The 11751-nt window shown below is 43.7% G+C and overlaps 2 protein-coding genes across 2 annotated transcripts; one reads left to right on the top strand and one right to left on the bottom strand.

Moving 5' to 3' along the window:
• Nucleotides 1-1850: 1850 nt before the first annotated feature.
• SMIM7 (small integral membrane protein 7) lies at nucleotides 1851-2964 on the bottom strand (the record flags this gene model as incomplete). The annotated part of the gene is made up of 4 exons (XM_082011130.1): nucleotides 1851-1945; nucleotides 2666-2718; nucleotides 2818-2859; nucleotides 2939-2964. 4 exons carry the CDS (start codon nucleotides 2962-2964, stop codon nucleotides 1851-1853), a joined length of 216 nt encoding a protein of 71 aa, XP_081867256.1.
• A 302-nt stretch (nucleotides 2965-3266) lies between these two features.
• Nucleotides 3267-7975, top strand: TMEM38A (transmembrane protein 38A; the record flags this gene model as incomplete). Its single annotated transcript, XM_082010819.1, has 6 exons — nucleotides 3267-3390; nucleotides 5565-5721; nucleotides 6301-6485; nucleotides 7124-7211; nucleotides 7327-7444; nucleotides 7754-7975. The coding sequence occupies 6 exons, from the start codon at nucleotides 3267-3269 to the stop codon at nucleotides 7973-7975; spliced, it is 894 nt and encodes a 297-aa protein (XP_081866945.1).
• Nucleotides 7976-11751: the final 3776 nt, after the last annotated feature.

An 11751-nucleotide genomic window follows, 5' to 3' on the forward strand; every position in this document is an offset into this window, starting at 1 on the left:
ACACTTGAAGAATCCTTTTTCCACGGTCATTACAGCAAAGCATCTTCCCGTAAACTATCTTTCCCCAAAAGAAAACAAAAACTTCAGGTAATGCAAAAGAGGGTGAATCGAGTAAATTGCTGTGAGTGTCCAAAACTCGGGTCTGACTACCCGACTGCATCCAGGTAAAATTCAAGATATTCTCTAAAACCTGAGCCTCAGAGTCATGTAGATGAGGCCTCTCTCCTTCTCAACTGTCAGAGAGCTAAAGAATCTGAGGCCAAGGAAGGTCCGCTAATAGTTTACAGTTTGATTTAAAATATACCCAGCACTGCATTCTCTCTTAAATTATCTTGGTGATACTGGGGAAAAGTTGGTGGTCAAAGAGGCTAACTTATCGTGAATAAAAGTAACACAAGAATCCAGACACGATTACAAGACTAGTTAAAATTTCTTAAAACACACTGAATTGATTTCTCCAGTAACAGAATGAACACTGCATCAAATACATATTTTAACCTTAAATAGAACAAGTTTATTCAACCAAATCCAAGATTATTCCAAAACTATTCCTTAGGATTGGCTTATAGAATTATTCTTGCTATTTTTCCTATTCAAAATTCCTTACACATTGCTTAGGAAAAAAAAGTCTTATCTTTGAAATTTTAATTTTAAAAGCATTTTGTTGGAAAAACAGTGAGAAGGTAAGAAACCCTTATTTTTAATCCTCCTTTTCTATTTCTCCAACAAAACTAAATGGAATAGTGAAAAGTTACACCAATACTTTGCTCAACTTTATAAAATGAGAATCAAGAAGTGCAACTTTCAAGTAACCTAGACAATGGTGACATCAGCAGACACATCACAAGCTGGGAATGACTAACAATGCAGAGTTTTAAGACTATGGTCTTCAGTCATGCTACAATTCTACCCTGCATACCAGGCACCGCACTCTAGGCCTAGCAAAACAATTTAAAGTTCTTTTTATTTCAGTAAAGTTGAAATTATTTTACTTTGAAGATTTTGGTTCAGGGGTCTAAAGGCTCAATCCCCTCGGCAGCAAGCGAACCAGCATGCACCGTATTATTACACGCCAGCTGAAGAGGATGAATGTGTCCTGTTCCTTGAGCGTGTTAGGAGTTTGTACCGAAGAACGGGCCACAATCCCAGGGCTGTATTTTGAAAGCATTATAATCTTTTACTTTATAGAAAAGTTACGTTTCCAGCCAAAAGTCTCTTCCAAGTTAACAGACATGTTTGTGGATGACTTTCAAGATCCAAATAACCTAGTGGATGCAACAGAAAAAAAGTAGATGAGAACCGGGTACAACTGTGAACAGTCATGCCAATGCCCTTCCGACTCACAGCGCCAGTGCACAGCTGGCCAGCGGTTCTGCTCCCCTGTACATCAGGCCATATAGCGACATAAGCGAAAGGAAAGCAGCCTGCTGGCCTGCCTATCAGAACTAAAACCTGTTGTTTCCAGAGAGTATTTTCAAGGCTGATTCCATTCTATTACTTGGTGGGTTTTTTCCCCCCACCCCTAAAACGAAAAACATCCCAAAAGTTAAACTGAAATGGTGACCCAAATGATGTTTTATCTAAGCAACCCACAACAATGAACACTTTATCCAAGGCTAAATGGCTCACACGCTGGCAAAGAAGGTTTTAATGCACTACAGGTGCCCACATTGGCAAAGAACTGTGAGGTCGACTAATGTCTCTTTGAAGACTGAAATAAGTGAAATGAAAAGGAATTACAGAACAAGAGAGTGGGAGAGAAAGAGATCAAAAAAGAAGTATATGTGGAAGAAAAATCCCAACATGTACAACTTCCTATAAACAAATGACAAGAGGCTGCACGGCGTTACTTACACAATCATGCAGAACATCATGAAGACATTCCACAAGGCAATGAAGATTCGAAAATACCTGAGACTCAGCAAGAACTCTCTGATATTATCACCTAAAATCAAGAGAAGAAGCCCTTGATGTCAAAAATACCTAATACACTGACAAGTCACGTTTTCAACACTGCCTGAAAAATGTAAGAAAGTCTGACAGGAAAAAAAACAAACAAACCAAGGTCAGACAACAAAAAAATTAACATTGATGTTTAGGTAAATGATCCATCCTATGTTCAGTGCATCCCTACAAAGGGCATATGGCAAAACAATGATAAAAAGGGGTCATGCTATTAAAAAGGGAAGGACAGCCCTCTGTTGAAGTTTACAGCCTTCCTGTGTCTTTCCACCAGCAAGCAGAGATATGAAGGAGTAATACAGGTGCATACACACCTAAATGGAAATGAGGTTGTAAGCAGAGCACTACCTCTGTAGCACAGGCACCTACATTCAAAAATGCAGAAAGAAACGTGTGTTTCTGTATTTCTTCTCACGTTACCAATTTGGGATGAACAGTTAGGTTTGTCATGTCTGTATGTAAACATCATGGAGGAAAATTGTAGGTTGCAGTTTAGTAAATCAGTTATTTCAGCCACAGAGGAATTAACATCCAAATAAAAATGGGCTTAAACTTGTACTTTGGCGCCTTGAAAATGCTTTAGCCACAAATTTCCTTCAGAAAACGCCCATTCCCGTGTATATTTAGGCAGCCCTGAGCAGAGGCACTCGCAGGCTGGCCGTGCCCAGACCCCGCTCCGAGGCTCCCGGGTCCCGCCCGTTACCGGTCGTGGGTTCCCTCGACTCCTCGCCGAAGCCCTCCGTGTCTCTCTTCCTCCTGCGGGACAGCGAGGCGGGGGGCCGTGTCAGGCAGGGTGAAGACCCCTCCCGCCCCAAAACCGGCGCCTCCCTCACCCCCCCCTTCCCGCCCGCTCACAGCCTGAAGTTGAGCACAGCGCCGGCGTTCATCAGCAGCGTCCTAAGGCAGAGACAGAGAGAGGGCGTCAGGCACGGCCGGGCTGGGCCGCCCCCGCCGCCCCGGGCCCCGTCCCCCCTACCCGCAAAGCAGCAGGTCCCCGATCATGGCGGCGGCTCCGGCGGCGGAAACGGATAGGGCGGGCGCTGCTCGGACCGGGGCGGCGCCTGCGCTCCCCCGGGGCGGCTCCGGGACCGGGGCGAGGGGTTGGGCGGAGCAGGGGGAGGCTCGCCCTCCGGATAGCGTCCCGCCACGGCAGCGAGAGAACGAACCGCCCCCGCCGTTCACGCCTCCTGCCGCCGCCACAAGCCCCGTTAGAGGCGAGGCCGCGCCCCGGGGCGTCCCGCTGGAGGCGGGGCCGGGGCCGGGGCCGGGGCGGGCCGAGCGGCGCTGCCCGCTGCCGCGGCGCCATGGAGCTGGCGGGAGCCCTGCAGCTCGGGGAGCTGGCGGCCGCCTTCGCCGCCCTGCCCGTCTTCCCGCTCTTCGACACGGCCTACTTCATCGTCTCCGTCCTCTACCTCAAGTACGAGCCAGGTGAGTGCGGCCCCGCGCCCTTGGCCGCCCGGCCCGGCCCGGCCCGTGAGGCGGGGAGCCGGCCGCCGCCTCAGAGGGAGCCCCGTCAGTCAGGACCGGGGGCGGGCGGGGCTGGGGGGAAAACCCGCGTGTTAGGGAAGGGCAGCAACGCTCGCGTCATGTTTTCTGAGGCGTAAACCTGGCGGGTTTTGTGCACGAGCAGGTAATCCTGCCCGCCTGTGCTGTACTTGCCGGTTTTCGCTGTAAGCAGCGAAAAGGATTCCGGGCTCAGAGCCTTGCTGCATTGCCTTTTCAGAGGTTCTGACCCATGTGTCTAAATACAAAGCAGAAAAAACCACGCACTAGTGACGCTGACTTTCAAAAATAATCTCGCGTTTTATTTAAGATTGGATTCCAACCACAATGAAGTATTGAAGTTCAGGTACTTCTTTGCTGCTATCCCAGGACTTAGCATTACATTTCTGTCCAGTTGCTTGGCTCTTCTATTTTTGTGGCACTGCCCTCTCCTATTTATATGTAAAAAGGCTTCAAGCAAAACCTTGTTTTTTCCCCACCTTCTAGACCAAGCCATAATCTGTTCTCAGGCACCCTAACTGACCTTGTTTTGTTTTTTCTCCTGGGCTTATCTTGTAAAGATCAATACATCTGCATCTTACCTTTCACTTTCTGCACTGTTGCAGTCTGACTGTGCCTTGTTTTTTTCCAAATGCCATCTTCTCTATTTTTTTTGATAGTGCACGCGCTCTTCATGCTCCGTTTTGAACAGTTTCAGTGTAACTGCCCCGATGACTGAGAGGAAAACAAAAATCCACTTTGGTATGATTTTGAAATCCTCCAGTTGTGAGATCTCTGTGCTGTACAACCTACATACTGTTCTATTTAAACTACATGTAAACAGAAGTGCTGGGGTTTCAAGGCCCAGTCGCCTACAGCTGTCTTCCAGCATTAAGTCCTGAACACAATAGTTAACAGGCAACCCTTATGAAAATAGCTTTTAAAAATATGTAAGCTCAGTAATCCACTTGGACTGGATAAGTCTGGGGTGTACTTTTCACTAGATTCCTACCCTGCTTCATCCCCGAGCTCCTATGCTGAAGATCGGTGTCAGGACAGTAATGTCCTGCTTGCTCCTTGGAGACAGCATGGCTTCATGGAGCCAAAGAAAAACAGATGTTACTAAATTTAAGCCTCAAGCTAAACGTCAGGTTCATACAGAACCAGCTCTGTATCATGACTGTTGCAGCTGCCTCGCTTCCACTGTATTTTCAGCTGGTTCAAATGTCTTTGAGGATGGAAGAGTCTGAGCAGTCATAGTTTTAGCATATGCTGATTCACTTACTGCTATTTAAGGTAGGCCACTGTTAGTAATGTTGACATAACATTTTAGCATTCTCTTTTGATGGCCTAGTACTGGCTTACTGAACAGAGCTGAAACGCTGCACAAAGGACTCTGGAGCAGTTTAAGGTGATGAAACAATCTCATAGAATTGATGTTCTTGAGAGACTTCCTTGAAGAAGTACTGAGGTGGATGAAAATGGCTAGAGGAATAAAAAAAATGCAATAGAAGGTTGTGAGAGGAGACCATAATGCATTACCAAATAGTAACACTGTTTTAATATCTAGTTGTAATTTCAGAGGCCATTTCCAAACTAGTACAGGAGCAGGAGAGAATCCTCAAATCCTCTTCTTTCTAATAAAGATTAAGAATTACTGTTCTATTTTTACAGGTTATCTTATGAATGAAAGAGCTGAACAGATTGTTCATGAATTCTAGAGGGCACCTAGGTTGAAGCAATGGAGAGAATGGTACTAGTATGCATTTTATTTTTAGACTATAAAGACATTGATTTCAAGGGAAAAATTGTTCTTCCTGATTGCAGTAAGTAGCAGCAAATAAAAGAGATAAACTCTTCGCCAATTCATAAACTTCTAATGACTCAGTTCATTTGAACCCTTATGGGGAGCCTGCAAGCTATGATCATACATACCATTTCCTGACAATATCTGGTACTTGTTCAGGCTTCACAGAATACACTTTTGTATTTTGTTTTACAAGCACTTTTCTTTGACTTATTTTGTTGGAGAACATGCATTATAAGCCTCTTTCTTAGAGGGTCTTGAAGTTTCTGCTTATTTGCCAAATCCATCTTCTCATTTAGAATTTGCTTCACAGGAGCCGTGGAGATGTCTCGTAAGAGCCCTTTTGCCTCCTGGCTTTGTGCTATGCTCCACTGCTTTGGAAGTTACATACTTGCTGATCTATTACTTGGAGAATCACCTATTGATTACTTCAGTAATAACTCCAGTGTCATCCTGGCCACAGCAGTCTGGTGAGTCTTTTGCACTTCACCTAGTTTATTAAGCACGAGATGCCGCTGGCTGCGTACAGAACCATCTGGTGTGAAGGGAGGTATTCTATTTGTGTGACACACATGTATTATCTTGCTTGGATTAACTGGGGAAAGAAGAGGTGGGGTGAGGTAGTCTTTGAGTCTTTTGTTATTCCTAGATCTAGTTTCCAGTTTCTCTGACCAGCTGTCTAATGCTTTGACTATACGGGTTGGGTTCAGTCCAATCGCCGAGCGTTTCTATTCATAGCTGCTGCAGCTGAACTGCGGCCAAGCCGCCAAAGCAGCATGCACTGCACTGATATCACATGTAGTAGAGGAGTGGCACACACTGAAGATTTGGGGGCATTTTACTCATTGTCTTAGTGAAATGTGCACCAATTAACCACAGTTATTCCACGTTTTATTTTCTTGTTGCGTATGGGTTGCGTGACAGAACCAGCATTTCCTTCTCCCTGACATAGTTCAGGCTAACACCTGAAGTACTCTTAATCAATTCTCTCTATACGTCCCAGATCAGGACAAACAAAGGGGTCCTTAAACTTTGTGGTTTTGTTCCAGGTATTTGATATTCTTCTGTCCCATGAACCTCTTCTACAAGTGTGTTAGCTTTCTGCCTATGAAGCTCATCTTTGTGGCAATGAAGGAAGTGGTCAGAGTTCGCAAAATTGCAGCTGGGGTCCACCACGCTCATCACCGTTACCACCACGGCTGGTTCATTATGATGGCTACTGGATGGGTCAAAGGTGAAACATGAGTTACCTGTAACGCAGCAGGGAGGCACCCAGCCCTGTGGGGAGGGACGGGAGAACATGTGAGCAAAGCTTAAGGTGATCACATCATTCAGTGCTGACCAGCAGGCTGGTTAGTGGATGTGGTCAGCTGGCTTCAATCATTCAAGTTCCCTAGAACACAGGTATTTATTCATACTTGCAGAATGGTTGTCAGTTGAGTCATCATCTGACTTTAATGGAGGCATGAAGAACTGGAGTCACTATGAAATACAGGTGTAGAATTCTGGAATTCTTTATTCTTTCTCTTGTGTTCTACTGTCTCTGGCCTTGACTGTACCTTTTCTGGAGGGTTCTACCAGTGTTGAAACAGCCCAGTCAGTTTATCTTTAGCTTTTGTTTGGAGCAAGCATTTGAGCATCAGTAAATGGAGCAGAGGCAAATGCCCTTTCCCTGCATCAGGAAACACTTTATGGAAAGTCTAGACAGTGTTTGCTCTGCTCTGTTGTTTTAGTCTAACTTTGAAATTTGGGAAGAATGTCATGAACCTTTTGTTCCCCTTAGGTTATCCTTATCCCTTGGGGATCTAGGAAAGACAGCAGAGCTCTCTTCTGGTGTGGCGGTTCTAGCTGTTCACTTTTACCGTTTCACAGGTTCTGGTGTTGCCTTGATGTCTAACTTTGAGCAACTGCTGCGTGGGGTCTGGAAGCCAGAAACCAACGAAATTCTTCATATGTCCTTGTAAGTAGGTAGCTTGTAAATTCTCTGTCAGACCAAAAATGGTGTTTAAAGAACCATTCAGGACTGGATGCAAATTATGCAAACCTCCTAGAAAACTTCTTTATTTCTCTTCTAGCCCTACAAAGGCTAGTCTGTATGGCACAATCCTCTTCACTCTGCAACAAACTCGCTGGCTCCCTGTCTCTGAAGCCAACCTCATCTTCTTTTTCACCATGTTCATGATAGTTTGCAAGGTAAGTTTACAGCAGGTTTGCTGCTAACAAATCTACAGAACCAGAGAAAGGGTACAGGCTTAAACTGGGGGTGTTCACCTTCCTAAGCCACTAGTGAAGGCATTGACTGTACATACCAGGAAAGATCTGCTTAGGAAATTATAGGCTAAAGCCTCCATCATATTGTTAGTATGGTAGAAGATCTTTGTGATATAGCCTTGAGTAATGTAGCAATAGGAACTTTTATCTGGGGTAAGTGGAATGCTCCTTACTAGTTAGCATTTCATAGCTGGTGTGTGTGATCTTTAAGTATTCGCTGTTGCACGGCAGGTTTTCATGACGGCAACTCACTCTCACGCCTCACCTTTTGCTCCAGTGGAAAGCTTCATCTGCCCAGTTTTCTTTGGCTCTGTTTCCAGTGGACACACTAGTCATCATCATGATCAGCATGGGGCCTCCCATGAGGTTTCCCATCCTCCACCTCCTCCTGCAAAGTCAAAAGAGGAGCTAAATGAAGGCACAAGAAAAAGGAAAGCAAAAAAAGCTGAATAAAAAACCAACTGCACAGCAAATAGGCCAAGAAAATTCCTCCAGAGCTGAGTCTCAAAGCCACCTGTGACCTCCTTTATCCTCCAGTCCTTCTCTCTCAGACTTGTGGAAGCCAGGACACTGCCAGGCGGGTCCCTGAATTTCATTTGTGCTCTCTGTGCTGCTGCTTGCTTCTTGATCTCTGTCTCTCTATTCTGATCATATTTTCAGGGATTTGTAGATTTGTGCCAGGATGATAAGTGGGTGCCAGTTCCCAAGCTGTCAGCAATTACGATGCAGCATTTTCAACTGATGTAAAATCTTTCACTGTGCTTATTTATGAATGGAGGTAGTGGTTTGTGCTTCTGCAATTTAAGTTCCTTTGAGTTTTCATTGACCTTTTTGATGTCTACCAAAACAACAAACTGTTTTGACACAATCAATGTGGAAATTTGATTTCATACTCAAGGAAATTAAATGGTCTCATATGAGCCTGATCTAATTTTTCCTAGCTCTCGCATCTGCCATATCTCCAATTAATGTGACATTTTATAGACAATAAGGACGTCGACTGGTGTCCTGGCCAAACTCCATTTTCTCTCTCTTAAGTTCCCTCTGATTCTTAATGGATAGAACATTGTCACTTTCTTAACTAAGTCTGTGTTTGCAAGAGCTTTGAAGCTGTGAAATGCTCCGAGTGCTATATATTGGTACTCTTATTATTCTAAACTGTTGTGTAGCGTTGCTGCACGTTGTTAATAATAGTGTGTCCCACCTCAAACCTGATCTTATTTAACTAGGGAAGAAGCATGGTTCTGGTTTGTTTGTAATCCTGTGGGATACAAGAAGGGTGTGTGAGTGTAAATAAGTATTTATTACTATTTATTTATAATTGCCAGGACACCTAATTCATGGACCTGGAACTGGCTTTTTTTAAAATGTTACATCTTTATGTAGAGAATTGGATACTTCTAAGTATGGTCCTAAGCCCACAGCTACATGCTGGTTTGTGCTTGAAGCAGTGATTTTGGCGTGCTGAAGGACAGCCTGAACGCTCTCACTGGATGCAGGAAAGAACACTTCCTATATTCTTAAATTAAGATAAAAAGGCTGAAGAAGTGCATTTCACACCAGCTGATTAAAACTACTTTAAAGGACTGATAAAAGCACACCAGCTGAAGATACCGATTATCCTTTGTAGGTCCCTTTCGGCCAAACTACTAGTCCGTGAAAGAGCTTGTGCCCGAAGAGTGAAGAATATGAAATGCCTTGCATGGCTTAGGGAGGAGTCTGTCAGTTTGTTCATGTTCTGCTTAGTCAATACTGACATGTAGACTAATTTTAAGCTGTTCTTACAACTCATTTTGTTCTTAAAAACGTCATCTTAAGCATTGCACCCAAAAGACCAGAACCTGTTCTGAGGATTTTTTAATCGCCAAGGGCTGGGATCACTGTGGTGAAAATGGCATGCATGGGGATGTAGCACTGGGCTTTCAGTTAAGCAGCATCTTGCCATCCCTAGCAAGAAGGTTTGCTGCTGTCATCTTGCAACTGGGAATATAAATAGGAGGATTTAAGACAAGCATTTTTATTTTTTTTTAGTGTGTCCCTGTTCAAAATTGAAATTGGTGGTTAATTAAAAAAAAAAAAAAATCAAAAGAATCTCGTATACAGCCAGATGAAAGCCAGTACAAAAGGTCAAATGATTTGTGGGCTTGGGTTTTGACAGTGCCTTAATTTTGTGAGTTTCCCTCCCCTTCAGTAGAAAACAGGAATTCTACCTGACAACTCAACTGTCTGGTTTTGCAGATACTGGTCTACTGAAACCTGATGTATCACTAGCATGCACAAGACCATAAATGTTTTATGAGATGTCTGATTCAAGGGGAATTTTGTTTTATAAAAGCCGTCAATAAATAAAAGTTGTGAAGTGACTCTGATTGTCCTCTGGCACTTGAAGGAAATATGTGTGTTTCTTTTATACTTGCCAGTCTCAGAAGCCACACACTCCTTGATCTACTTAAAGTTTTCTTGGCCCGATGACAAAATGATTTTAACTGGAGAGATCAAACTTTGATATGTCCTACAAGTATGCCTGAGCATGTTATAAATGGAAGTAACATGGTAAAAGGTCTGTTGCTGTGTTGTATTTGTAGCATAGTCATCCAAGCAGACTTTCTGAGATTTCAAGGAAGGGAAATATGGAAACTAATTCCCTTTGGCGTTTATACCAGTTGACTCTGTCTTTCCTTTTGTCACTGTAAGAGGAAAGAGGACATGCACCAGGGACAGGTAAATATACGCATGATAGAACCACACACACAAAATTCTAGCATATTTATATGGAGTTTCAGTATTTAAAACAGCAAAAAATCAAAATGCTTTGAACGAGTGTGAATATTTATTTAGTATGGTACTGTTAGCTGCCACTCTGCTTTCTAAGTGCCCAGAGGCCTTGCTCTTCAAAGTCTTTCGGACTGAGTCGAATCATAGCTGCTAACCAAGAAGAGCAATATTCCAAGAGATGTTAAAATTAAAGCTCTATACACCTTCAAAGTACCTTATCTATCTGGAATGGGATTAGTATGGAGAAGACAACTGCCAAAAAGAAGAGTCAAAAGTTTCATTTAGTGAAGCCTTTGACAGTGAGAGGTATGGAACCTTTCTTGAATTGCCATGGCTCAGCACTGGTAGTCTTTGGTACAATTCCAGACAAGTGCCCTTCATCTCAAGAAGCAAAGATGGATCTTTCAAAAAGCACTGTATTTTTAACCATTGCTGCAGGGGCACAGGGTTCTACCGAGCTGCTTCTACACTTCTGGGAAGCCCTAGTCTACCTGTACATGGGCTTCTTCCTTAAAACTCTGGTCCAACTGGAATGAAAATGGTAGCTGGGCATTCCCTAGAGGGATGAAGTAACTTGCTTCCATGGCACAGAGATGGGAGCGATGAGGAAAACATGACACAGTCAATCTACCTGGCTCACTAAATGAGGACCTGCAAAGGGCTACTTATTTTCTGCAGGGTTTTGCTTGTCTCCCCCCCCAGATCTTTTAAAATGTTTATTAATGCTCCTTCATTTATCAGAGCAGTTGAGAAAATAAGTTGCATTGGAGTGTGGGATTTAAAGTCTCTGTATGACCCAATCAATGGGAACAAGGGTCAGTGCAAGCCTTATGCATATTTTAAAAAACTCCAGAAAAAAAGCACTAGAATGTTTCATGTGGTTTAACTGTTCTCTCCTGTGACATCCATTTCAGTGTTCTTCAACAAATTTTGCTCAGGACCTGGACGGAACAAGAGCAGGCTGATGAGAGTAGGTATTTCAAGTGCTTTGAAAAATCCTACCATGTCTCAAGAGTCCCATGCTGTGCTGGCTGTGCAGAATGTTCCCGGCTCCAAACTTTGCTGCAGCACAGGGTAGGAGAGAAGCATGCCAGGGCTTAGACTTCCACGGGACAGACGTCATTCCCTCCAAAGATGTTCTGATCTGATAACTCCTGATACTAACTCTAGTGAGATGCAGCTAAATTTAGCAATAGGTTTAATCCTCAAAGAGGCCCTGGTTGCCTGATGGAAAAAGCAAAGTGTTTCACTTGCTGCTCTCAGCATTTCTTGTTGATTGACAGGTTTCCCTTTTCTGTTACATAGAGCGAGCCAAACCCAGTGTGTACAGCTTTTTCATCGTTGCAGATCAGCTTCACAGATAGGGAAAGCTCCACGGCCCTTACAGTGTTTGTAGAAAAAACCAAACCCATAGGATAATTTTACAGAAAACACTAGTAATGCTTCACAGTAAA

The sequence above is a fragment of the Phaethon aethereus genome, assembly GCF_964289735.1.
Source record: "Phaethon aethereus genome assembly, chromosome: 26".
NCBI lineage: Eukaryota > Metazoa > Chordata > Aves > Phaethontiformes > Phaethontidae > Phaethon > Phaethon aethereus.